Raw genomic sequence first — 27,489 nt, 5'->3', positions numbered from 1 at the left:
CTGTTTAAGGGGCCCATTACCCACAGTGGTCGCACGATGTTCTTTACTGCTGCACACAATCTGAGAGTTTTAGCGAATTACTCCTGCCAAGGAGCAGACAAAAGAATTTCTGGCGGCTATACACGACATACTTGAAAGACAAGGGGGAGAGAGCAATGGCAGCGGGATTGGAGGTGGGACACAATCCCCTTGCTCCTTAGACGACATGACTGGGTTTTGGACTAAGTAATCTCCATACGCAAGGGAAAACGCTAAATGCCGAGAGAGTGCCTAGACTCGAACAATAGGTGAGCATTAGAGAGCAGGCATGGTAGTGGGGGGAGGAAGTCAGAATGGAGGAGTGACAAGCATAGAATGTCATCACTGAGTAGTGGAGCAATTACCTAGAGCCCTGATGGTGACTGGCTGGCCTGATATCTCTTTGTTTGGTTATTACTTTTAAGAAAAAAAGTTTTTAATACATAATACAGACGCTGACGCATGGCAATTTCGCCTAGTATTGTATTTGGCTATGCAACCCATAAGAATTACGCTGCCCGGCCTCCGGGATGTGGGCAAAAGAGCTGTGTAATACGCTTAACATAAGAATGCCGCCGGCCACCGGGTTGTAGGCGTCCAGCTGTGTTTGTTGGTGACATCTTTTGCAACAACAAAAAAATAAACGTTTCCCTCAGAGAGTGGTGACCTTTTTATGGTGGAGAAGAGTAGGGTTATCTTTGTTTATTTGTTACGCAATTTGGAGTTCTGCTTCCAACACCTGTCTCTCCCTGGCCCTGGTCTTTTTAAGAGAAGAATTTAGCGATATGCACTGCCGCCTTAGCACCGCTTTGAAGGCATCCCAGGTATTTGAAGGGGAAGTGTTATGTGGGACATTTAACTGGAAATAATAATTTATGGTCTTCCTCAGATTGTCAAGCGAGAGACTATCACACACTAGTGATCTTGGGAAAAACTACCTTCTGTATTTCGGGGGTGGGGCCTCCCAGTCCAAGCATAGGAAGACTGGGACGAGGTCAAATAGTGCTGAAGGGTAGAATGTGGCCTGTTGTAAAGACTGACGGAGGGTGTTGCTTATGAAAGTGTAATCTAAGCATGAATAAATTCTATGTGAATGTGAGAAGAAAGTGTAGTCTCAGTTTTCTGGAACTAGTGCATGCCAAGCGTCTCACCGGCCCAACTCTTTAAAAGCTTTTTTGAAGGGCTTGAAAAAGCTTTCTGTAAGTGAGCATCGTGGGTGTGTGCTGTCCTTCCTAAAGTCCCATGTGAGGTTAAAGTCACCCATAACCACTATTGCCCCTGCTGCAAAGGTCCCCAATGAAGAGAGATGTGTGCAGGAAGCAGATCTGGTTTGTGTTAAGGGTATATAACGTGAAGAAAGCACAGAGGCGGCCCTTCACCATTATAAATCTACCTTCTATGTCACTCTTACAGCTGTCTGGCTTGAACTGTAGTGAGAAGTTAAAGAATAAGGCCACCCGTTGCTTTTAGAGGCTCTCGAGGACTTATACATAATTGGATACTGTTTATGTCCCAAGCGGTGTTCTTCTGATTTCTCAAGATGGGATTCCTGGAGAACCACCACATAGTGCCTTTGATCTGTAATATACTTCCAAACTTTGTGTCTTTTATTGGGAACATTAAGCCCATGTACATTCCATGTTAGGGTTGTAAGAAACATGGTCTGGGGCGAGTCGTGTGTGTCTGGCACAATATACGATCTTTACCCATCTCAGCCTGATCTGCTTGGTTCATGTCTCATTCCAGACAGTTTTTTAAGGTCACCCTGTCAGTGCTTTCACACACTATTCCTGTTGGCATGTAACTACCCCCATATACCAAATCAAAAAATAAAGCAAACCCCACAAAAAAGTAAACCTTTGTACATTCCCTCCCAAATATGACGTAATCTGCATCAGAATACTACTCACCAGGCGTCTTGGTCAGAAACCGCAAAGCAATCCTAAGTTAACAGCAGTAAAGACTGGAACACGAGCATTATGAAACAAAACAACCAGTAAAGATCAACCTTTAGAATGATTAGTGCAAGAGGTGTGCACCAATATCTTGTAATGACAACGTAGGAGGAACCCCCTCCACCGTGAAACCCCTTTAAGTGTCTTGGACCCTCAGTATATTAGGCCCCCCCATCATGGGGGCCATCGTGGAACACCATGGCCCGAGATCAGAACTGCTGGGAAGGTCCGTCAGCGCTTCTTGTTCGCCTTCTGCCGAGATTGGGTCCGACCACCATCAATCATCCCCGAGTCCCCGAGGGGACTGCACAGTCTCTCTTCCCCTACTCTCTCTGTCGGCTTGGAAGTGGAAACCAGGCAAAAAAGCTGCACCACCTCCAAGACGTCCGTGACATGTCGTGGCTTGTTATGGAATTCGAAGGCCAGTCTGAACGGATATATCCATCCGTATTTGATGTGTTCCTGACAGAGTTTGCCTGTATTTTGTCAGAACTGCATGCATCTTGCTAGTGTGGCTGGGGCGATGTTTCAAAAGATGGAGCAGGTCATCCCCTGGAATGAAACCTCCTTGGCCTTTCACGCTGTCTGGAGGATTGCCTCTTTTAGCTTAAAGGAGTGTAGCTGGACCAGAAAATCCCTAGGGCGAGGGTTCTCTCTAGGCGTGGGGGGGGGGGGGGGGGTCCCACTCTGTGCCCTCTTTTGATCTTTACCTTTATGTGAGTTTCAGATAGTAGTTCAGAGACAAGGCCCTGGATAAAGGCCTCCAAGTCTGGACCCGCCGAGCCTTCTTGTGAGTTTCGAATTTGTACGTTATCTCTCCTCTACCGATTTTCAAGATCTTCATTTTTTCAGGATTAAGGCTTTGAGCTGATTGCAAAAGGTCGACCTCCATCTCCATGCGTTCTGATGGGCCCTCCAACTCCTGCATCTTAGTCTACAGGTCCAGAACTCTGGTGACGATGGAGTCAACATTTTGTTGAAGAGTTGTTAAGCAGTTATTGATGTCTGTTTGAAGTGCATCTAGAGAGGTGGCCAGGTCCGTCTTCAGCTCCTCTCTCAGTTCTTTTTTTAAGTCTCTTAGGGAGGCCAGAAGTTCCACCTTGGTGAGGGCCATAGCATCGGTGGACTGAATGTTAGCAGGTACCTCCTGGCGCTCCGCAGCCGAGAAATAGATCGATACTATTACTCTGGGGCTTCTTGGGAGTCATACAGGCTTTCAACAGGGAGCTTCGCAGGCGCATTACCCCACAGGCTAGACTTAGCCACTCTGCCGCGGTAGCCCTGTCCCGGCGTGTTGATACTCGGGCTATAGATGGCCCACAATCCAGTTGCTTGCCAATTTGAAAGATTAATTGCACGACTACTGTCCCTACTGACGGTAGAATGGATCTGACATTGTGTGTGTCCTTTGTTGTACTGGCTATGGGATCCGCCCGGGCAGCTACCCCAGGCCCCCAGCGGCAGACACCTCAAGCACTGCCTCGTGCCACCTGACCCAACTCTACCAATCTTATGATCAGGCAAGTGGGGATCTACTTCAGGTATTTGCCTGCTTCGGAGGAGTTCAGCCATGGGATCTCGTCTCCAGACAAAACTCACCAGGCTGTAGCAGGGGCAATCGGGTCCACCCACTCCTCACGATCTCGAAATTCGAGCTCAGGGAGTTCTAACTTGGTCACCGGACTTCTCGACGGATCTCCAGGCCTCAGGCATAAAGCCCCACGTTCCGTCGGCACCTACTCCAGTTCCTGTGGGCCCTGCCGCTCAGCCCCAGGAATCCAGCCTCCACCGTTAGTCCTGGAATCTCTCAGGTGAAGGAGCTGACCACTCCACCGCAGCCCCAGTCAGTAGTGCGTCATGGCTGACCAGAGCAGCCCACAGCATTTCCCGATCCTCCGGAAAGCCTTGTCCTGCCACTGCTTTGTCCACATCGAGGGGGCTGAGGGGTCTCCCTTCTCTCCTATGATGGGTTCCATGTTGTCAGAGCCAGTACACCTTGCTGGGCGGGATAGTTAAGGATCGCTCCTTTCCAGTCCTTTTTACAGGATTGCAGCAGAGCCCTCGCAGATCAGACATCTTGGTTGGACACGCCCTCCCCCCCCCCCCCCCTTTTTTTTTTACATTTGAAAGTTTACATAAGCAGTCATTAAACTAGTATTATGGTGGAGTAGAACAGGAATAGGGTGCAAAAAGTGATGAGCCAAATCAGTGCGTCCTCACTACTAGTGCTTGTACAAATGGCCCAGGTCACCTTGATAAAAAAACATGGCATAATGTTTTTTTTAATGCATATAGTTGGATTGGCATGATGAAGCAAGGGGCACTTCTCTCTGCCAAATGGCCCTGTCCTGTCCTTGCCTTCACTAATGGAACTTTGCTAGAAGATGTTGCGGCACTGACCCTGCCCAGTTAACTGATCTAGAGGGTGGACATCTTCCACGCTGTGTCCATGCCCCTGTGTATAACTCAAGAAGAAAATGGCTTAGCTTGAAATAACAGGACTCAAAACTCTCTGTGAGGGGTTCCTAGTTTGCGCCATGTTTCCATTTTTCCATCATCTACTTGAGTGGTGTCATCCGAGTTTTCAAAAAAAAAAAAACATTATTGGAATTTCTCCCCGTAAGGACCTACTTTGACCAGTCTTTTTATCCCCTTTCGTATTTTCCCGCAGCGCGAAAATACTGGAACAGGTATGTGATAAGACAGTGTTTAGAGCAGGATAGATTGGTCTCTGTTCCCGTGTCCTTGGAGAAATACTCGAGGCATGAAGCTCTCAAGCACTAGTTGTTTCACCAGTGTTTGGTTTCTTGGTTGCAATTCATATTCAGAAAAGTGATCTTGCCCTGAAACACTGCCTGGTTGAAACACTAAAGATAATTTGTTGAGGGACTCAAGAACTCAATCTTTTAGATGTAATGCCTTAAAATGTTTACTTGAGCTGTTTTTAGTGCCAGCCAGGTAAATTGTCACAATAGAGCGCACATTGATCAGATTATGAAACGTCCCTGGCGCATGCTCGATCTCCCAATATTTGAAGACTTTATTCAGGCTAGCCAGCCTCAGGTTACCCCTAACCCAGAGTAAGCCAACAACACTCTGCAATCCTGGCTCACCCTAGCCTTAGATGTTTTCAATCCTACTAGACAAGTCTTCAGTAGGAAGGAGCACGCCACTCTCTTGTTTTATGAGTCCCTCACTGCAGCCAAAAAACACTGCAAGACTTTAGAACGCTCCTGGAGGTAAGCTTACGAGCCGCAACAAAAAATACAATGCAGAGCAGCCATCAAATCTTACTATCATAAATTGTTATTGAACATTTTAATGATACTAATACCCCACCTAAGACATTTTTAACCTAATGACTAGTCCTATTAAACCAGTGCTTTCAGCCGATCCCATTGACACTTCTAGTGCACAATGCTAAAAATTAATGGATTAATTTGTCAACAAGATAGAGGATATCTACTCTCACTTCCCCTCTGATGCCCCAGCTGCGAGGCTAGACGATACAGCATCACCTGGTGCTAGCAGTTTTATGCTGCTCTTAACTCGTTTCCTCTCTTACCCTCTGTAGTCAAGTTAAATCCGGCTCACCTGCAGTTCCGCTCAAACCAGATCTGTTTCTCAAGCTACGTGTCCCCCTCCACCCCCTTGCTTAGAAGCGATAAATCTTTCCGTCATCAGCCCATGTACTCGATCCTTGGAAGCATGTCCAAGTCATCACCTTCCTTAAGAAACCATCTTTGGAGGACTCCAAACCTGAAACATTTCTACCCTATCTCCAACCTGCCTTTTCTTGCAAAGGTAACAGAGAGACACGTTAATGGCTTCCTTACCAAGTTCTTGGATGATAACAGCATCTTGGTTCTCTCTCAAAACGGGTTCAGGCCAGGGCACAGCACGGAATGCGCGCTCCTCATGGTCACCGAGCAGCTCTGCAGTGCCCTCGATGAAGGCTGATCCTCAGCCCTGATCCTACATGATTTGAGCGCTGAATTTGATACAATGCCTCATAAAATCCTATTGCAGTTCTTACAAGCCATTGGCATAGGTGGGGCGGCACTGTCCTGGTTCACATCTTTTTTATCTGTACGCTCCTTCCATGTCATTTCTTCCCCCTACAGTTCCCAACCCCACACTTTACACCAAGGTGTTGCCCAGGGATCTTCACTTAGCCCTACGTTGTTCAACGTTTATATTCAACTGTTGGCTCAGGCCGTCAAATTCACAGGGATTGCACGGATATCTTATGCTGATGACACCCAGCTTGTGCTCTGCTTTACAGATAAGCCTATGCTTGACCGGGACAACTACCAAAAAGGATTGCTAGCTGTTGCGGAGTGGATGAATCCCAATTGCCTTTGCCTGAATGTGAATAAAACGGAAGTACTTTCACTGGGAAAAGATACCCACTCTTGGGGTGACCACTGGTGGCCTTCCCCCTCGGCCCCCCATACCCAAGTCCTCCATCAGAAATCTAGGAGTTTCCATGGACAGCACCTTGGCCTTTGAGGATCAAGCCAAATTGGTAGCGGGCACCCGTTTCGGGCTCTTGAGAAGCATCAAACCCATTTTTGGCCTTTTAAACCCTAGCACACGACAAACCATCATTCAGGCAGTAATTATGTCCAGCCTTGATTACTGCAACATGTTGTATCTGGGAACCAACAAGTCAGTCATGAGAAGACTTTGGCTGTCCCAAAATGCGGCGGCCAGGCTGCTATTACTCTAGAGAACTTTTGCTCCGTCTCCTGCCTTCTTAATAAACTAGATTCTGCACTCCCAGGGGGGGGGCCATCTTGTCTAATCTCATATTCCCTCACCGACCCTTCCACCCCTTATGCTCAGTCGATCTCAACTTGGGCATTGTCCCGCGAGTTAGGAGCGCAAGAGAGCAGGAGGTCAGTCTTTTCGTGCCAAGGCCCCTGTTCCCTGGAACACACTACCTCTTTCTATCAGGAACACCGAGAACCACCTGCATTTCGGGAAAACCCTGAAGCCATGGCTTTTTTCTACCTAATATTCCCTCATTCTTCTTCCTTCCTTTAAGTGGATGCAGTTCAATCACGTTCGAGGTCCAGCACCAAAAAGCCCTATTGTTGGAGAAGCTGTGCACTTTACAAACACTACAACATAACATAACATTGAAATGGGCACAAAAAGATCCAATATTACCTCTAACTTTTGACATCCAGATTGAAACAGTTTTGGATGCATGGGCAGCTCTGCTCCACTTGAGATCACTGGCCTAATATTTTCCAAAAGAAATTCCCTTGTGCGTTTACTGTTACTCTCTCATTTCAGTGTCAGAAACCCAAAACTATGCCCATAAGGATGCACTCTGCAATGGCAGGCTCCGAATGGGAAGGTTTATGGTAATTAAACTTTTTGAGTGAAGCACTATTTCCTGACAGTGTGAACTGTTTCCCACAACTGCCGACACTGGTAAGAAGCAATTTTCCCAACAGAAAGACAACCCTGGCAATGTGAAACCAATAATTTATAACTTCAGAATGAATCTCTGCAGCACCAGTTGAGAAGAGGCAAGGTAGAGATACTGCTATCACTAAGGGTGAGATGATCCCAGAACAGACAGCCCTGCTGCCATAACTAGTCAAAAGACTATTATCTTGACTGCCCAATTAGCAGCTGGTCTGACTTAATGTATAGACATAGGGCCCAACTAACTGACGCATGCGTGGATTTAGGCATGTTACACAGATCGTTCACAAAAAAACGTACTAGAGCCCATATCCAAAGAACCAAAAGGAACTAAAGCCCAGGTCACCCGATCCCGGGATACAAGGGCTAGGGCATCACCTACATCATAGGAAAGATGTGGACATGCCGGGGTATCCAAAAGACTGTCTACTGGCAAGCCTGAATTGCCCTCCCCTGACATGCAACAAGCGTAATACACATGCCCTGCAGAAAACACCTAGGCTAGTGACTCACCAGCAGACAGGATGTGCGACTTAATAAAAGGTCACATAACCGCCGTCTAACTTTATGAGAGTCTTTATTATCTAATTTTGAGGGGAATTTTAGGGTTTTCCTATTTGACTCACGACTGTTAGATATATTATTTTTACTAAAACTGGCCTCGTAACTCTGAACCATTAGTATATTTCAACTTATAGTCCACAACATAATAGCAGTTGGAAAGTTTAGGAGCATCTAGTCTAAGCAATGGTGCAACCTAGTTCTTGGAAAGTCTTAAGTATGCAAGATGCCTTCACACCTCTGGATATCCGTGCCATTGGAATTATAATTTTTTACCACGCAACAGGCCACTAGTTCTTGGGACAGTTGAGTAATGTCTTGTAACACAATTTGTATGTAGCATATGTGCCAATTATTATGCCACATACTTCTTGTGCCTGCAGTGGTGGGTCATCATTGTTTTTTTTTTTAGGAGACAATGCCCAACGTAGTGAAAGTGATGTGTTAGATATAGGGTTTTCCTTGTGGCTACACTCTGAGGTGGCGGGGACGATTGTGACAGTCGATAGTCGAACCTCTATAAGAGTGAGGTGTTTTAGGGTTGTTACTGTAGGATATATTATAGTATTAGGGTGCAGTTTAGTTGACGCTCTATGTGACCGGAGTAAGGTATTTCAATGTTTCTGTTCAGGATCCTAGAAATACAGACTCATGTTTCTTATGTGTAGGTGGGTTTGGGATGTTTGAGCCCGACTGCACTGCTGAGAGTGTTTAATTTTATTCTAATGCCAAGCTTAATTTTTGTAACTCTAAGTTTTTTTTTTTTTTTTTTAATTAACATAAACCAAAAGTGGAGGGTGTCTCCCAAAACAAGCAGCCAGTTTGAGGAACACCATCTGTATCAGCTCTCGAATCCCTTCCAGAGGCATATTTGCCTCTGGAAGAGATATATCGATGACGTTTTGTGTATCTGGTCTGGTTTACACCAATTGCTTTGTGAATTTCTAGACTGGTTGAATACCTTGGATGCTTGTTTTAAGTTCACATGGCAGATAAGTAGCGATACTGCTACTTATCTTGATCTTGACATTGGTGTGATGAATAACAAACTTAGCACTACCGTGCATCAAAAACCAAATGATAAGAATTCTTTGCTGCATTATCAGTCATTTCACACTAGGGCATTGAGGGATAATCTCCCGGTGGGCCAATTTTTGAGTTACCGCAGGAATTGCTCTTCTACATCCGAGTATTTGCGACAATCTGAGGTCTTGAGCGAGAGATTGGCCCAGCAAGCTTATCCCAAGAAAATTGTTACTAGAGCACGTAAAAGGGCTCATAACACCCCCAGAGAAGCACTCCTTGAAATAAATAATAAGGAATCGAGGGAGAGTTTGCCAGTGGTTCTCACTTTTGATCCATTGTCCACCAAGATCAGGCGGATAATAAGGAAGCATTGGTCATTGTTGTCTACGAGTGATTTTCAAATGCCGCAACCGAGATTCGCGTTCAAACGAACGCAGAATTTGAAGGATAGACTAGTCCATACTAGACCGGCACATAGCAATATGAATACAACTATCCCCCCGGGTCATTACCCGTGCGGTGGGTGCTCGGTCTGTGAATTAACGGAGAAGACAACCGAAATCAGCCTGCGAAGTGGAAGAACATGGTTTCTCCACCAATTCATCAACTGTAATACATCTAACGTGATTTACAGATTGACTTGCCCCTGTGGGTTACATTATATCGGCCTGACGCCTAGAAAGGTGAAAGTGGGAATACAAGAACATCTCAGCACAATCAGAGCAGGCAAACTCACAACACGCTTGGTACAACACTACAGAGATCATCCACATAATTCTAAATCATTAAAGTGGGTGGTTGTGGAGAAGGTAGTGGGTGATGCAGGTGGTATGGAGAAAAGACTTGCTGTGTAGGAAGCACGCTGGATCTACTCAGAAAAGGCGGATACACTCGGCCTTAATGATCAGATTGAATGGAATAGAGTCAGTAGATGATTGACTATTGTTTTGACTCCAATGCGCCTGCCATGACTTGCCCATGATGAGGTCTTTGGCTTGATCTCCTTGGACATACAGTGTAAGCCGGGGTTCTCCGAGTAGTGGCAGAAATGGGGAGTTCCTGTGGCTATGCACTTATGTTTATGTACCGAGGAAGGATGAACTTTATATATAGCACATTTAACGTGGGTTTTATGGACCGCTTACCTGAGATATTATATATGATTTACAGGAAGTGGTTAATATATGTGTGTCTCTTAAAATCTTCAGCCTTGTTTGCGATGAGAACGGTAATACATGGGGGGGTGCCAGACCTGATTGAGTTGTAAAATTCTATAGACTCTGACCAAATATGGAAATAACTGAAGGAGGGTTTTATCACCACCTCTTTTGAAAAGAGGAGGCATAGAGCTGCCTCGGTCTAATTTGAAATGTCGCTATGTAGACTGTTGCCCATCTCGTAGCGCTTTTATACATGTGTGGGCGCACTAAAGATAAACAGAGTAATAAAAATTCACTGATTGAGCATAATATTGAAAATTGTTTTTAGTAACATAACTATGCTGATATGATCAGGATTGTTGTGTTTGGCAAGATAGTATGAACCGTATTAGAACTGGTCATGACAACACTGACTTGCAGTTAAAAATAGCTGAGTTGCATGAAGGTGTTGGTGTATTTGCGCACCTTGTTAAGATGGCCGCCACTTTTGTTACAAAGGTCGAGTATGCACTCGGCGGCTACGTAATCTCGCGGGACGAGATTGCCGGTGTTTGAAATAGAGACGCGGCGATGGGGCAAGTTGATGCTGGGTTGAGTTACCGCCCGTGTGTGAAGGAGTGCGGTAAGCGTATATTTGTTGAGGCTGTCGGGATTACGAGGTGAATCACTAGACAAACCGTGCATGAAGTGAGTCCGTGTTTATATAATGGAGTGTCGAGTGAATATCTGTGATGGCGATTAGTGAAGGAGTTATGTATGCCGCCATGGGGGCTGAATTGTCCCGTTGGACATCTATGCGTAACACACTAAGGTGTATTAATGATCAGTCTGGTGCCAGTGTGCACGACATGAGTATAATAGGAATGAGTGTCAATAAAGGGACTGTGCCATGTGGATAGATCCGTTTTACAATGGTCCGCTGTCTGTAGTGTATTGAGTTGTTGTGGGGGAATTGGGAGGTCCCCTGAGATAATACACTGTGTGGGCAACATTCAGGACAATAAAGAGGGGTTGATGTGTGAGTCCCCCATGTAGAGTGAGAATGAGTAGGATTTGGAAGCCTGCTAGTGATGTGGTTGACGGCTGACTAGATTTTATGGTTTTTTCCACAGACGCAAGCACTAGCAACGACAGTGCTTTTTGTAAGGGACGATAAATTGTATATTGTACACGTCCTGTCGACTTGTTGGGAGCTGGTATGTGGGCCCATAGCTCCCACTAGGTAAATACTATATGATGAAATCATAGGATTTACGATGATTTCTTCTGATTACATTGAAGAGAGCCTGTATGTGGACATCCCTTGTTTGTACTAAACCTGTCTTTTTTCTTTGTGTCTGTCAGTCTCTTTTTTTATTGTTATCTGTCCAGGGAGGTGATTGTTGACCTCGTTAGCCCTGATGAATTTGCCACAAATAAATTGGCAATGAAACATGTTGGCCGTCATCAAAATGGTATACAACATGCTGTGTTTTTAATCGTGGGATAGACTCCTTAATTGGAATAAAGGAAGATAGTATCTGTGAGTCTACTCCTTTTTTACTTTCCGACTTCAAGACCTCTTGGGACTCTGTTTTTCACGGGGGACACAAATCTTTCTTTATTTCAAATTTCTTTTTTCCTCACTGGACACATTACTTTTTTGCGAGAAAGTTATCAATGATGAAACAATCGTGGGCAAGATGGTGAGAACCTACCAGTAGCTCCTCTGGTGGTGCGCACGTGAGATACTTTCTCTTTCTTTACACATTTATAGTGAAAGGGGGTGTGTGTAAAGTAAAATAAAATAAAAAATTGTTGGAGTACTGACTGTTCACTCTTTCTTTCTGTTTTCTTGAATTTTTAACATATATGGCATGTTGGATTGGGTTACACCAAGATATTATATAGATGCTGGAGGTTTTTGATAAAATTGTCTTTCCTCTTCCCAGTCCTGAATAAAGTGAAGGGTGCCCTTGGTTGCCAGTTCTTTGTTGTTAAAATATTGATTGAGTGGAGGGTGTTCTGGCACGTTTTCCCTCTGGAGCTCCTTTTTTGAATTACAGAGTAAGAGGGGCACCAAACTAAGAGGAGTTCCTTATGAGAGATTTTCATGAGGTGAGAAGAGATCTTACGACCCTCCAACCTAAAAAATGTGAGCTCAATTTATCTGATAGTTCATGTCTGCTGTGTGATCCGAGTGGAGCATTCAGGTCTTACATCCCTTCCTCTAACCTTTGACAGCTGTGTCAAAATTGTACCTTTGTTACCCAATGTGCACAATTGGTACACATGTAAGTATCTTGTAAAAGATACCAGTGCTACCAAGGGCCTTGTGACCAGAGAGGGTCTCTAAGGACTGCAGCATGCGCCACCCTAAGAGACCCCTTATCAAACACATGCACACTGCCACTGTGAGTTTTGGTGCAGATAAAAGTGAAGAGTCGACCTGGCAAACATCCCTGTATGCCAGGCCCACCAGCACTGCAAGAGGAATAGGTAAGTCACCCCTACAGCAGGCCTTACAACCCTAAGGCAGGGTGCACTGCACTATACCTCATGTGAGGGCATAACTACATGAGCAGATATTCCCCTTAAGTGTCTAAATCCATTCTTAGACACAGCTTTATGATGGCTTCACCGAATCCCAAGATTTTTGGTACCAAACATCTCAGAATAATGAGCCCACAGGGATGCCAGTGTTGGATTCATTAACAGATGCACTTAGAGGTGCCCCCTGCAAGCCTACCAAACCACCAGTGTGTGCCCGACTTGTGTGCACCAGCCTGCCACCTCTAGACATGTTTCTGAACCCCTGAGGTGGGAACCTTTTGCTCTTGTGGCTCAGAAACAAAGCTTGCTGTAGGTGAAGGTGCTTCACACCTATACCCAAGTAGGAACAGCATAGAATGACAGTGAACCTCAAAGGCTTCCTGCGCTTTGTTATGCTGACCAGGGCCTGTCCAATTAGTTGAGATTCGCACCACCCTGGCCAAGCCCCATTTATGGCGGCAAGGTAGGCTGGAAAATTTGTAAATAAGAGAGGTGTGTCCCCTCTCAGTGAAAACCATCTGAGCTGAAGAGACCCCCCCTCCTTTGAAAATCTTTCATATTGTTTTGGAGGATTCTAGCCAACAGGGTAAGGGGTATGCCCCTCCCCAGAGGGAGTGGACATACAAAGGGTGTAGTCACCCTAAAGGCAAATAGCACATTGGCTACTACCTTCTAACCCCTATAACACCGCTAAATTGAGCATTTAGAGGCACCACTGAACATTAATCCTTAGATTACTGATTCCCTACGACAAAAAAGGCCCGTGCAGCAGCGAAGAATGAAGACACCAACAGACTTGGCTCCTGTGCTACCGGCCTGTCTGCGGGCCCTCAAAGACCCTGCTACAGAAGAGCGACTCGTCACGCAGCACAGCGACCTCCAGACCCGACTTCTGACTAAAGAACACCCCTGCACCCGGAATCCCGGGCCTTGGGGAGATCTACCGAAGGTGTACCGACGAACCTGCACATCCCAACTTAGCTGTCCAGCTGTAAGTTTCGATTGATCGGCCTACTGGCCTGAGCCTGCATCCTTTTTCCAAGTCTGGGTTTTACCATTGGTTTGCATCGGTAGGCCGACGCTGTGTTGGCACTCGGCAACTGGCCGCCCCTGTGCCGCTGGAGGTGTAAGTCTGGTGCTGCCTTGTGGCCCCCCCGTGCTTACCTTAACTCCTGGAGACAGGGTTCCAAAACCGTGCTACTCACCTGCAAGTAGTACCACTTTGATTGCCCCCTTCCTGCATTGGATATCATTGGCATTCAGATCCTGAGTTTGACCTCTGCACCCGGCCGCCCCAGTGCCGCTGGTGGTGCAGTGAGGTCACTTACCTGAACTGTGCCTGGTACCGATTCTTCACGTAAAAGCTCAATATCGTAAATCATTTACTTACCTGCATATTGTATTTTTCTACCATAGGATAACACTGTACTTATTGAAAAATGCAGTGTCCGCCTATTATATTTAAAAACAGTGATACTGCAAAACGTATTTTACTGCAACAAAGTTCCTTCACTTAAAAGAAATAAATATATTAAAAGTAATATTTTTACAACCCATTGGTCTCTGATTTAATCATTGTGTGCAATCATATCTTGTCTGTGTGTGTATATAATAAATGCTTAGTATTGCCCTCTGATAAACCTAACAACTCGCCTACACTACCATCAGTATTATCTACTTTAGCCTCTGTAAAGCCTCTGGGGATCCACTGGACTCTGTGCACACTATACCTAACTTTGGTATAGTATATACAGAGCCAGCTTCCTACACACTGAACATGGTCAGTGCCCAGTTTGAATCCATATTACCTCCCACGTCTCCGTCCAGTAAATCCTTGAAAAACCTCGAAACTGCATATACTGGACATACCACTGAAAAGAAATCCTTCCGGATTTCCTTTGCCAAAAAGTAGCATCACCCTTAGGGGAATGATGAGTTAATCTTTGGATATGGCTCTATTGGGTTATGGGTAGAGACTCCAGCAGCACTGGCCTCAATGAACGCTCATACTTTAAACTGTGAGTTGCAGATAAAACTAAGGCAAATAACAGACCTAAACACATTTGATCCATTCTTTGACTTGAGTGTATAACAAATATTGAAAAGCCCCAACTCCCATAGTATGGAGGGCCATCTAAGGACAGTGATCTGCCTTCAAAACATGTGCTTTCTAATATTAGCAAATACAAAATTACACTTTAACTTTAAAGATTTTGATAATTCGTCTCGCCCCATGCCAGGGATGAAACGGCCGTTCCAGAAAGAGCTTTAACATTTTGGCCTTCTGTGTTGACGTTTACTTTAACTGCTAATTTGTGGACAATTGGTACACATGTAAGTATCTTGTAAAAGATACCAGTGCTACCAAGGGCCTTGTGACCAGAGAGGGTCTCTAAGGACTGCAGCATGCGCCACCCTAAGAGACCCCTTATCAAACACATGCACACTGCCACTGTGAGTTTTGGTGCAGATAAAAGTGAAGAGTCGACCTGGCAAACATCCCTGTATGCCAGGCCCACCAGCACTGCAAGAGGAATAGGTAAGTCACCCCTACAGCAGGCCTTACAACCCTAAGGCAGGGTGCACTGCACTATACCTCATGTGAGGGCATAACTACATGAGCAGATATTCCCCTTAAGTGTCTAAATCCATTCTTAGACACAGCTTTATGATGTGTCAGTGTGATAAATGACAACCCCCGCCAGGGGCAATTTACAGTAACCACTTATTTCCACAAGAACTAAAGAAAGCCCCTCACACAACCCGACACCCATTACTTGCATTACTTAGGCTTTGATGCCCTAACAAACGCAGTCATGTTGTTTTTATTGGTAAGGTGCTACTCTAGTTCTACTATGCAATAACGTATATTTTGTCTTGCACCATCTCACAATCTCCCCATCCTGTCCTTTTCCTGTTAATACTTGCTGTAAAATGTTCCACACAATACTTCTGAGGTAACCTCCTGAAGGCACTTCGGTTCGTGATGATAAACAAATAAATAAACAACAACGACAAACAGGTCTACTCATCTCATCATAAAATAAAACCACACCAATCCATTAAGTCGATTGTGTGTGTACACGCTGCATACTTTACAAGTATCATGGCTCAACGAGCGGGAATGACGAAGAAAGGGGTGGGAGTGATACCTGATGGTCTCCCAACTCACCTGTTTGAAACAGAACGGCATGGTGAGGACACTGACTCCAACAATACTGTTGACTATGTTCATTATCAAGCCCCAGTTTGAAGCCGCCATAGTTACTCCTCTGCTGTCGGTTTCCCCAAAAAGGTCAAAGAGAGGATCCAGGAAATCGTGCAATCGATACAACCGCAAAATCTTCACCACCACAAGTCAGGACGGAATCATTTGGTCACATTGACAAAATAGAACGTTCAACCACCGAAACAGTACGAGTTTCGGTTTTCATGAAAACGTAAACAGAGAATCCTTAGAATGTTTAGAAATAAAGTTTCTGTCGGGAATGTTAAACATCTGTAGAACTCTTTTTTTTTATCACAACAGCAGATGTCGATTTCGTCTTTTTAATGGATATCAAGTCAATAATAAAACAGGAAAGAAACGATTCAGCAGCTCTTCACGATCATTTTAGCACAAATGACGCTTGGTCAAACTACCCAATAGACTTGGAAGTGTTGCAAATGATACCTGGGTCCGGTGTGGTGATGGACGGAGGGCAAACGGACTACAAGGATGGCATTTGGCTGCTTTCGCATAACCTAGAAAAAGAACGAAATGTAGGGGGTGATGTGGCAAAGGGGTGATCGTTTGATCCTGTCACAGGATCTATGCTGTGTCTGCGTGATTACAGGGTGATTATGCGCAAAAGGTATGTCCTGTTTGGCAAATGCCACTTTTGATGTCACAATCAGTGCGTTGGTTGTGTCCGGGGACAGCTTTAGATGGGGTGGTCAAAGTATCCGCTGGGGTGCTTGGTAAAACAAGGGAAGCTACTATACGAGGAGTAAGGACTTGTCACTTGTTAGGCTCAAGAAGCTGGAGGGAGAACGTTGTGGGGGTCATCTACGGCCATTTGTTGTGCTGGTGGTATGAGATTCAGCAGGCAGAAGATGAACTGGGGGAATGCAAAGGGGGACAAGCGGGTTCCTACTGGTTGAAGCCAACGTTGTCCTGTCACGGGCTCTCCTGTTCCTTCCAGCCCCTGCGGCTGACGTGGCGTTGTCAGCTACCCAGATTCTCCATTCAACAGCTGTCCAACTTATCGGCCTAAAATGTCAAACTTATCTGGGATGTGCTCGGACCCCTTCTAGGGTATTTGGGTAGAAGGTTTCCCAGGCAGGTGGGGCAGATGTTTTGGCCACAAGTAAGAGCCCCCCTCCGAAAATTCGGCTGACTAGACCTTGCTGTGGCAGCCCTCCCCGGGGTAAGGGCTCTAAGTCTACGCCTGAATCGGAGCCGACCCCGGGGTGGGTATCTGTGTACCCAGCTGTCTTCAGGGTGTGGGGTCGCAGATTGTCTTTTCTTCTATCATAATACAGCTTCCACTCTCTTCCGGGTTCCCTCCGAGCCACCGTCAGCTGCAAGTAGCCGACCCGAGATACCAGACGTAGAAACAATGACAGAGAAGAAGGACAACCACTACCACAGAGCTTTAGAAACTAGAATGCTCACTTGCCTAGGGAGAGAAGCCAGCAGCGCCTGACAGCAGCAGCGATGTCTCCAAGTTAAAACGAGAAACGCAAGAGCAGAGGATTTGCTTATTTCTAAGGTTGCAGACTTAGCCCGGCAGCAAGTGTGTGTTTTTTCAGTAGAACTGACCATTCTGAAAGCAGGACCAAGATCTGAAAATACAACGTATTTCGTTATGTGACGTTTCTCGTTCCGAAGTGTATTTAAATATGACATTTCAATATTTTAGGAGTGACAAATTGAGTCGCATTTTAGCTCAAGCCGACTTAAGTAGTTGTGTCCATGTCATGGAATTCACGTAAGAAATGTGGCCCTTTTGTACAACACAATAGTCTGGAGAGGACTTTAAGTTGCGTCAGTACCCCTGAAGTACTTGGACCCTGGTCACTAATCTACTTCACTTTTATAATATGGCAACCTTGTAGGCATATGTGGTGCCATAGAAAATAACAGTCGCTTAATGTTTAGGCATTATGATCACTGTACAGAGACCCCCCCCCCCCCCCTTCACCCCTCTGTGATGTGCCCCGACTCGGAGCCCTTGGGGCATTAAGCAAACCGCGTAGCGCGGAGCCGGCGCTCAGACTCAGCCCACACCAGTACTCTGTTTGGAGACCGCGCCCCCGAGCGGGCGGCTCCATTTATTAGTAACCCCGCAGGCCACGCCTGGCCCGCGGATGGAGTGGGGCGGTCCTGCAACAACTAGACCGTGAGATGCTACATCCCTATCCAACTCGGTCAATGAAAACAAAAATCACAAACTCAAATAGTTCAGACAGTTCAACCCCAGAGGGGGTGGTACTTTCGTGTCTTCCGCCGGCAGCCTCTGGATGTCCTCAGCAGGCGAAGTCCTTCAGCCGCTGGCTGGGGCTAGGGTTCGGCCTCAGGCTATACCGTTGCGGAGAGCCTCGCAGTCGCGGACTGGTGGGAAGTCCGACCTCTGGGGCTGGGCTGGACATCGGTACGGTGATGGTCTCTGTGGTCTCTGGTGTCTGTGTAGGTGCACCACCTGTGGGTCTCTCCGTGTGCCTCTTGGGGTGTTCTGGGGGCACTTCCTTGAACCAGGACACATTGCGGGACACCTCCTCTCCTCCCTTTTGGGCGGTAACCATGGTCCCGCGATTCGCGGTGACTGTCCAGGGCCCTGGTTCATAGTTCGTTTTAAATTTTCCTCCGGGGCGGTGGTCCTTCAGGAGAACGGTGGCCCCTGTGCGGAGTGTCCTCTGTGTGGCCCGGCGACGGAGGCTTGCTCGTTGGTTTCGGCGGGCTCTCCTGTCTTGCACGTTCTCGGCCTCCACTGGGGGTGGTGACCACCCCGGGCAGGTAGGGAGTAGATCTCTCCGGGGGCCATGAAGCATCGGTGCCCACGGGATCCTCTGGGTGGTGCAGTAGGGCGAGCTTCGGTACTCCCGCAGGAACTCGTGGAGTCTTTGTTCTGGGTCCGCTTGTTCTACGCCCGCAATGCAAAACACCTTGTTTAGCGTGCGCATAAAGCGTTCCACATCGCCATTGGCTTGCGGCCACTGAGGGGTTATTCGCCTGTGACGTATTCCTCTCTGTCTTAGAAAAGTGGCAAACTCGGCTCCCTGAAAAGGTGGTCCGTTATCGCTGCAGATTTCATGTGGGAACCCGAACATAGCAAACACTTTCTCTAGGATGGGTTCAATTTGGGCGAATGCTGTGGACGCCACTGGTTCTACTATGGGGTACTTTGAGAATGCGTCTACAATCACCAGCGTGTGTTTTCCTCCGGGGAAACTCTCAAAGTCTATGCTTACTCTTGACCATGGGACGGTGCATGCATCTTCGGTGATCACCGGAGCAGGTCTATCTACGCTGCTGGTCAACTGGCACAGCGGGCATCGTCGGACGTATTCTTCCACCATATTCTCCAGTTCCGGGAACCAAACTTTCTCTCTTATTCTGGCTTTCATTTTTGTGATTCCTTGATGCCCTCCGTGGGCCAGCTGTGTCGCCTTGTGCCTCAGGGCTCGCAGTATCACCAGCCTGGGTCCTCGGAGTAGGATCCAGTCGCTTGTGGCGCTGAGTTCATTTCGTATGGGCCACATCTTCGCGGTGTGTTCTCGCTCTTCCGGACTCCAAGAGTTGGCTTGCCGCAGATAGTTTGTCCACGACCCTTCTTGGACTGCTTTCAGAGTCTTTTTGTATACTGCGTCTGTGGTGGCCGCCTCTTTGATATCCTCTAGAGTCATGTTCAGGGGGCAAGCCGCTGTGGACACTAGGTGCACGTAATGTTCGACTTCTTCCGTGTCCTCCTGTGTTTCGGTCGGGACCGGGTGTCTGGATAAGAAGTCGGCGGGGTTTTTGGCTCCTGGCCGATATACTACCTCCATTTCATACGGTTGCAGCTGAACTGCCCATCTCTCGATACGCGGAGGTGGATGAGGCGCCGTCCCTTTGAAGAGTGGCACGAGTGGTTGGTGGTCGGTGACCATCGTGAACGGTTGTCCTTTTAGGTATAGGTGGAAATGGTTGCAGGCCCATTTGATAGCCAACTCCTCTCGTTCAATTTGAGCGTATCTGGTTTCAGTAGGTGTAAGGGACTTACTGGCGAAGGATAATGCTGCCCAGTGACCCGGTTCATGTTCCTGGGCCAGCACGGCGCCGAGCCCTACTGGGCTTGCGTCTATGAGTACTTCAGTTCGTTTCGTTGGGTCAAAGTATGCCAGCGTGGCTTCCCCTAGAAGGGCATCCTTTATTCCTTGGAACGCCTCTTCCTCCTTCTGCCCCCATTGCCACTTTGCGTCTGATCTTGTGAGGGCTCGTAAGGGTTCCGCTCGAGTGGCTAATCCTGGGATGAATCTCCCGCAGTATGTTGCCTTTCCTAGAAAACTGCGCACTTCTGTCGGTGTTGTCGGTGCGGGTGCGTCCTTGATTGACTGTGACTTCCTGGGATCTACCTGAATACCTTCTTGGTTGAACACGTACCCAAAGAACTCTAGAGAAGGCTGGAAAAACTGGCACTTGTCCTTGTGTAAGGTCGCCCAGTGTTCTTTGAGGCGTGTTAGCGTGTTGCGGAGGTGTTTGTAGTGATCCGCGGCCGTCGCTGAGTGGATTAAAATATCGTCGCTAACGTTTAACACCCCGGGTAAACCCAACAGCATTTCTCGTATCGTGTTTTGGAACACTTCCGCCGCTGACGATATTCTGAAATTGAGTCTTTTATATCTTCGTAGTCCCAGGTGGGTGCTGAAAGTGGTGATGTAACGGCTTTCTTTAGATAACGGGAGCTGGTGGTATCCTGCGTTTAGGTCGGTCTTTGAGAACCACTTTGACCCGTTTACATCTGCGATAATATCATCCATTGTTGGCGTGATGTGATGTTCCCTCTGTATGGCTTTGTTCGGTAACCTCATGTCGATACAGAGTCTTATTGCTCCCGGCTGCTTGGGTTTTTCCGCGATGACCATTGGGGACACCCAGGGCGTTGGCCCCGACACTTTTTCTACGACGCCTTGTCTTTCCAGGGTCTCTAGCTCTTTTTCTACCAGCGGCCGCAGGTGGAATTGGACTTTCCTGTGTCGCAAGGCGACCGGGACAACTGTCTAGTCAATGTGTAGTTTGACCGGGTCACATCGGATGCATCCGAGTCCTTGGAATAGCTCAGGGAACTGGTTGAGCAGCTCCTCTACTTGGTGGGTCTGGATTCTCCTTGCGAAGGAAATCAGACCCAGGTCTTCTGCGGTGTGGCTGCTTAGTAGAGTGTCCGCTTCCCTGTCGATGACGTGGATTGTTGTCGTTACTTCTAGGTTGTCTGCCTTGACAGGGACTGTAATCTTTCCTTTCAATGGAAGAGAGGTGTCCGCTCCATATGCATAGATTTTGGTTTTGGATGGTTTCACTGGAGAGCAGGGCCTTAAGCGTCGATATTGTTGAAGGCCCATCACATTGACTGTGGCACCGGTGTCGATGACTGCTTTCACTTCCGTTCCTGCCATGTGGACCACACACGTTGGTTGAGGTCTGCGGCGTAACTTAAGTTCCCGCGCAAATGAGATCAAGTACGCTTCTCCATCGTCGTCGTCCGATGAGTCTTCACTCTCCTCCTGGTATCTCCTCCCCTTCCTCTTTGAGTCCTCTGGCGGCCTCACCTCTGTTACTGACAGTTGCCGCACTGCCTTTGTCGGGGGCCTTCGGTTTCGGAATTCACGGCCTCTGGTGCGTCTTCGGCATACGGAGGCAAAATGGTGGGGTATTCCGCAGTTGGTGCACGTTTTTCCTTCCGCGGGGCAGTCCTTTGCGGCATGTGGCTCATGCCCACAGTACCCACACCTTGGCTTGGCCACTTCCGGCTTTGGGCTTCTAAGGGAGTCTCCTCTTGGCTTGACTCGGAGAGCGTCTGCACGTTCTGTCTTGATATTTTCGGACCGTCCCTGGGGTTTGATGAGCGCTTGGTCCATCTCGTTTGCTCTGGCTGCCAACAGGTCGTGTGATCTTGCTAGTACTAGCATGCCTTTGAGCGCGATCTTTGGTTGGCGCAGGATGAGCCCTCTCAACGTCTTATCTCGGCACCCTTGGATTAGTTGTGCGCGTATTTCCTTTGGCTGGTCATCTTCTGTGCATGTGCTGGCGAGTGTACGAAGCCGGGCGTAAAATACGTCCATCGACTCTCCCTCTCTCTGCCGGGCTTGGCGCAATTTGAACCGTTCGAAATCTGGGTTCAACTGTGGATCAAAATGGGCATCGAGGGCGGCTACCGCCGCGTTGTAATCGGCGGCTGCTCCTGAGTTGGGCAAGTGCTTGAATAGTTTAAAGATTTGGTCTCCTGCGTAATGTAGGAGCAGGGACCTTTTTACTGCGTCGTCTGTCTCCCTGGTTGCGATAAAATAGTTGTTGAGCTGTTCTATCCAAATCTTCCATCGGGGAGAGGCTGTCGCGGGGTCCTCTAGTTCACTGAATGGGGATAGGACTACTGATGCCGCATGTTGGAATGGAACGTGGGCTGGTACTGCTGCTTGGCTTGGTGTGGCCCCTGGGCCTGGTGCTGCCACTTGGTCGTTGTCACCCATCGTACTTATTGTGTCAGTTATGGTGACCCAGCGTGAGTAGGTAGGCCTCTTGCTCTGCGACTCTGTGCTGTTGTGGGCCTGTTGCAGTTCGGTGGTAGTAGATCTCCAAAAGGGGTGTGCTGTGGGCCTGTGTTCCTTTTATTAATTTGTTTTTTTTCTCCACTAGCCTCCACTGGGGCTCCGTTCTTACTCTGTGCCTGCTTGCAGCTCTCCTCCGTATCAACTTGGCTGCCCTCGTGGGGTAAGCGCGTGAGGATACACTCACCGTGTGTCTTTTGATTATTCAGGCCGCTACCGCGTGGCTGGGGGCACGCTGCGAGGCCCGGTACACGTGCGCACGCGTGCTGATCTCCGGCGCTTCGATTGCCTTCGTTCACCCTCCTGTGCGCGGCGGGCGCTCAGCTGTTGGTGTGCGGGTCTTTAATTATCCCACCCTCGTCGCCAGTGTGATGTGCCCCGACTCGGGGCCCTTGGAGCATTAAGCAAACCGCATAGCGCGGAGTCGGCGCTCAGACTCAGCCCACACCAGTACTCTGTTTGGAGACCGCGCCCCGAGCGGGCGGCTCCTTTTATTAGTAACCCCGCAGGCCACGCCTGGCCCGCGGATGGAGTGGGGTGGTCCTGCAACAACTAGACTGTGAGATGCTACACCCTCTACACCTGTACTAATCACCCTGTCCTACTTTGCAGAGTCTCATGTGTTAATGAAACACTATAAGCCATTTTCACAAAGACCTTCTGCTTATTCCACATACTAAGTTTGGCAGTGCCTGCCAGGCTTATCATGCCAATAAACACCTACTTTGTATTGCAGACTCCTCTGAACAGAGATTCATTTTACGGCATTTACCCCTCAACTGCCATCCGCACAGGACCATGACTCATCTCTTGGATGCAGACATCCGTGACACACATCCTACTCACATGCACACCCTTAACACTCCTCTATCCTATATACATTTGCAAACACATGCTCTAATTTCTAATCTGAAAATACATTCAGTAAGCTTAAAGTGCAACAGCACATGCCCACAAAATGTCCCCTCTCCTTTCTAGGTCTCGCCTAGCGACGCAGCGCATGCGCTGCTCGGCTTGGTGAGATCTATTGTCGTCGGTTTGTCGGCAGAAGGGGGACAGGACATGTGCAAGCGCACGGCTGCCAGCGTTAGCACAAGGGACAGCCGATGTGCGCGAACGGAGGACAGGATGTGTGCACGTGTACGGCTCGGCTCCCTCAACGCGTGCATGGCGTGCTTTCCACGTGTACGGCAAGGCTCCCTCAATGAGTGCATGGCGTGCTTTTGAATGGAACAGCAAGGCTCCCTCAACGCGCGCATGGCTGTGCTTTCGGTTTCCCCTGGACACAGACATGGCCTCTGAGACTAAGCGGCAGGTAAGGGCTCATTCCTTCTCGGCTTATTAATGCATGCAGTCAGTTTTTCAGCTGACAGGGAAACTAACATAGTCTCATAAGAGAGTATGAAAATCACAGGCCCTCAATCATTTAAGACCTCTTTGGCGCAAAGGGAAACATGATATTTTCAGCCATGGTTCACAAACAGCAGACCACTCAAATCAACGTTCACCACTGAGAACACTGGGACTGGTGATGCGCGTGTACATGCAGGTTGCATTGAAGCTGCCTTTCTTTGGGATGCGGTGAGTTTAAATTCAATTTATTTTTTGAAGTTCGAATTCGCTGTAAGCCCAAATTCTCAGTCCATGTCCCCCACGCTTTGTACCTCTCTGCGGTGTGGCAGGGTTGCAGGTCCGTGCAATGCTGTGGCTTCACGCCTTTCCACCTTTCCGCCTATTGTGATATCACAGCCATGCATCATAAAACCATTCAGAGGTTCTGGCCTGTAGCTTTCACAACAGCTCTTTCAGACCACCCTGCAGCTATCTGGGTTGTCAAAGGAACATCTGTAGTGTAACAGTGCTACCCCAGAGGTTCACACAAGCTGTGAATAGAATTTTGCGAAAATAAAATAATTAGTTATGTGACTGTGGAAATCAAGACGTTCATCCTCGACTGTTGCTAAAATTGTCTAATATAATTGATGTACACCCAATCGAAACACCATACTTTGTCAAAATTGCCTACGCTCCAGGTTTTGTGTTCATCTATAATTGCTGCTTGCAGTATTGAAACCCCTTTAGGATATTCCTGCTTCTCCCTGATAAAAATGCACACACAAAACTATCAAAGTCATGCGCCACAACAAGTAATTCTAATTCTTGTGTTACGTTTGCAACTCCTAAGCACGTTTTGGGTAATTTTGGTCTTGCCGCTTATCTCCTGCAGCTGGCATTGGCAACATTTTCAGCTTCTCACTTTTATCTCCGAGCTACTAAATTCCATTATCGACAAAAGACCTGGTGTACTGCTCCCCTTTATGGTTCTGGTGACTTGTGGCACCCCACGGATTTTCAGAGCTTCCACCATCCATCAACTGCATGTATATAAAGGCAAGGCTTCACCACAGTTAAGTCTTGTAGGATCTGCTTTCATGGTTACCCCCACTTTTTGCTGGTGTCAGTATGTTTTTAGCTCTCGCCTGACCCAGCGCATGCGCTGGTCTGGCGAGACATTTAGTAGGTGGGTTTGGAAAGTGCTACCCACATTTTTGTGCTGGCTACAAGCGTCAGTGCACAATGTCGTGCACGCGCACAGCTGCTCCCCGCATTCCCCCCTCCCTTCTCGCCCAGCCATCTGCCTTTCCTGCGCCAGCCTTCAGCACCATGCCCCTACCCCTGCTGCTGCGCGCGCATCGCGATCACTTTCGCTTTCCGAGTGATCGCGATGACTTTCGCTTTTACGGCCGCGCGGCGTTACTATTACTGCCGCGCTGCCAATGCTTGTTTCTGTTTGTGTTGTGTCCTCATTGCTTTTTTTTATTACTCTGTGCCGCCGTTCATTTAATCATCACAGCGCCCGCACATAACATTTATCTATACAGACGCTGCGCTTCATGTTTTATTTAGAAAGCCGCCCGTTATTATATATTTTGTCTGTTTATGAATGCACCTCACTCGAAAAACAACCCCCCCACTTCCCCTTGCAGTTATCAAATTACACTTGTGAAAAATAACTATTGGCACTTTCGCGCCGCAGCACCATATTTCCCTGATCTTCGCCTGCCCATCAGTGACTGGCAGAAACCGTGGCTTCTAATAACTTCTTGCTGTTGTCCGATGTGCCGATGAGCTGTGACCCGTGAGTTGGTCAGCCTCCAGGTACGGTGTGCGCATAGCTTTTGGTTCCCTCCATTACCTGTCTCCTACACTCCATTCTTCATAGTGGTGGGAGGGGGCAGAGGGAGGCGGCATGCAATCAAAAGGTCGTCTTGTCGGGGCTTTTAATTGCTTGGGTGGTTCGACTCCGCAAGAGGTGGAGAGGTGTGGCTCACTGGTTAGAGGCGGCAGACCCGTAAGCAGAGAATCGGCCAGGGACCAGGGTTCAATTCCCGACGCGGCAGGGTCGTGGACCGGGGTCAAAACGGACTTGATAATTCTCGCCTCGGTACCTACTCTAACCAGGAACACACTCGGCAACTCTTGGCATTAAGCTTGCCTCATCTCTACAACGGCCCCCCACAGACGCCGGGGATGCCTGGTTTTACCTTGGAGATACCCAGAAAGGGACCATCTCACAGGGATAGCCAGGACGGGTTCCCCAGCGGTCTACAGCGCCGGGACGCCCCGTTGCTGGGGCAGCTGTGCGCTTTACAAGTCTACAACATTTACAAGATCAAAGGGCATTTCATGTGCAGTTTCAACAGCATTAGCCCTGCGCATTATCAGCTTCTGGGGAGCCACATTGATAACATAGATGTGATTCCCCATCCCAACTCCTCTCCAAACAGTCTTTGCTTCCACGTACACCAACACTTCCCCCATCTTTTTATTGTTGCTTGCCCCTTCAACGCTAGCTGTAGTCATATCGCTTTTTTTCAAAGCAAAGTGTCACTTAATTCAATTTAAAAGGTTGTCCCAACCTTTACACAAGGAGTATGGCGAGCAGCTCCGCCGTGCAATTTTACAGAATTTGGTGGTTAGAACTGGCTTGAGCCACCTGGACTGTACTCTATTATGTAATACGTCACTGCTCCATGCCTTCAGGGAAGTGATGCCTTGTTTCATTTTAACTCACCGGGCACATATCAACTATATTCCAAAAACACTGTGAGAACCTGATTTGCTTTCTTTGTCTGACCTAAATATATCTCCTTTGATTTGTAAGGTCAGATGCTGAAATTAAAACCGGCAACAACTGACTGTGTGCTAGGTTTACCTTTCACTATGTCAGTTCTAATGTTGGCCGCTATGTGCTGTACATGGGATCCTGTATTGTTTTTGGAGAACACGTATACACTGTTACGTCTATCTGCTGCTACGTAGTAGGTGTGATTCCAGAGAACGTTTAATTAGAAGACATATAAGCTGGGATGTTCCACTCAGAGCAACTAGAGCCCCATGGGACTAATTAAAAGTATATCTGCACGATTCCTCTAAATGAACGCATTATTATCAGCTGCATAAAAGACTTGTATTTCTTTGGAAAAAACATCGTTTTTTCTGTCCCTGTGCTTAAACAAAACTAACCCTAGTGTCCTACATACTTCAAACACCCTAAAACAAATGAGAAGGGGGGGGGGGGGAGTATGTGTTTTTGATGGTGGCCCAGACAACATTGCTTCTCTGGAGGCAATTTCAGCAATGTTATATGGACTTTTAAAAAAGAACAGCATGTCCCTACAATAGGTCTCGCAATATAAAAGTGTGACCAGTTGGCATTGCTAATAATAATGCAACACTAGCTATTGGCATTTTAAATGATAATGGCATTTATTTATGTGTTTGTTTTATAAAATAGATAAAAAAAGGCATTGTCATGAACAATGAAAATAGCTTAAACTTTTGCAAATGCGAGACCTATTGAATTGCAAAGGCATTGCAAACTCCTTTGTGTGTGTTTTTTTCCCCATGCCCTGTCATTGTGTAATTTCTCGGTTCGTATTAATCCCCAGTCGGTTCCAGTTCTACACAGTTTACATGTACCAGTTTAGAAACATTTTCTTTTCAAACTT

General features: G+C 47.4%; 1 protein-coding gene across 3 annotated transcripts in view; it reads right to left on the bottom strand.

Moving 5' to 3' along the window:
* SLC38A10 (solute carrier family 38 member 10) overlaps positions 1-17,297 on the bottom strand; it is a 399,402-nt gene extending 382,105 nt beyond the window's left edge. For 2 of the 3 annotated variants that reach the window (XM_085617390.1, XM_085617392.1), the window contains exon 1: positions 15,867-17,297. In XM_085617390.1, the coding sequence (XP_085473516.1) occupies positions 15,867-15,956 (90 nt within the window). In that variant the 5' untranslated portion in view covers positions 15,957-17,297. The remainder of the gene's footprint in view (positions 1-15,866) is intronic. The other variant, XM_085617391.1, reaches the window with a different exon arrangement.
* Between the last annotated feature and the right edge of the window lie 10,192 nt (positions 17,298-27,489).

This window comes from Triturus cristatus, chromosome 7 (genome assembly GCF_964204655.1).
Source record: "Triturus cristatus chromosome 7, aTriCri1.1, whole genome shotgun sequence".
NCBI lineage: Eukaryota > Metazoa > Chordata > Amphibia > Caudata > Salamandridae > Triturus > Triturus cristatus.
The sequence above is the reverse complement of the archived record's forward strand: the minus strand, read 5'-3'. Positions and strand labels throughout refer to the sequence as shown.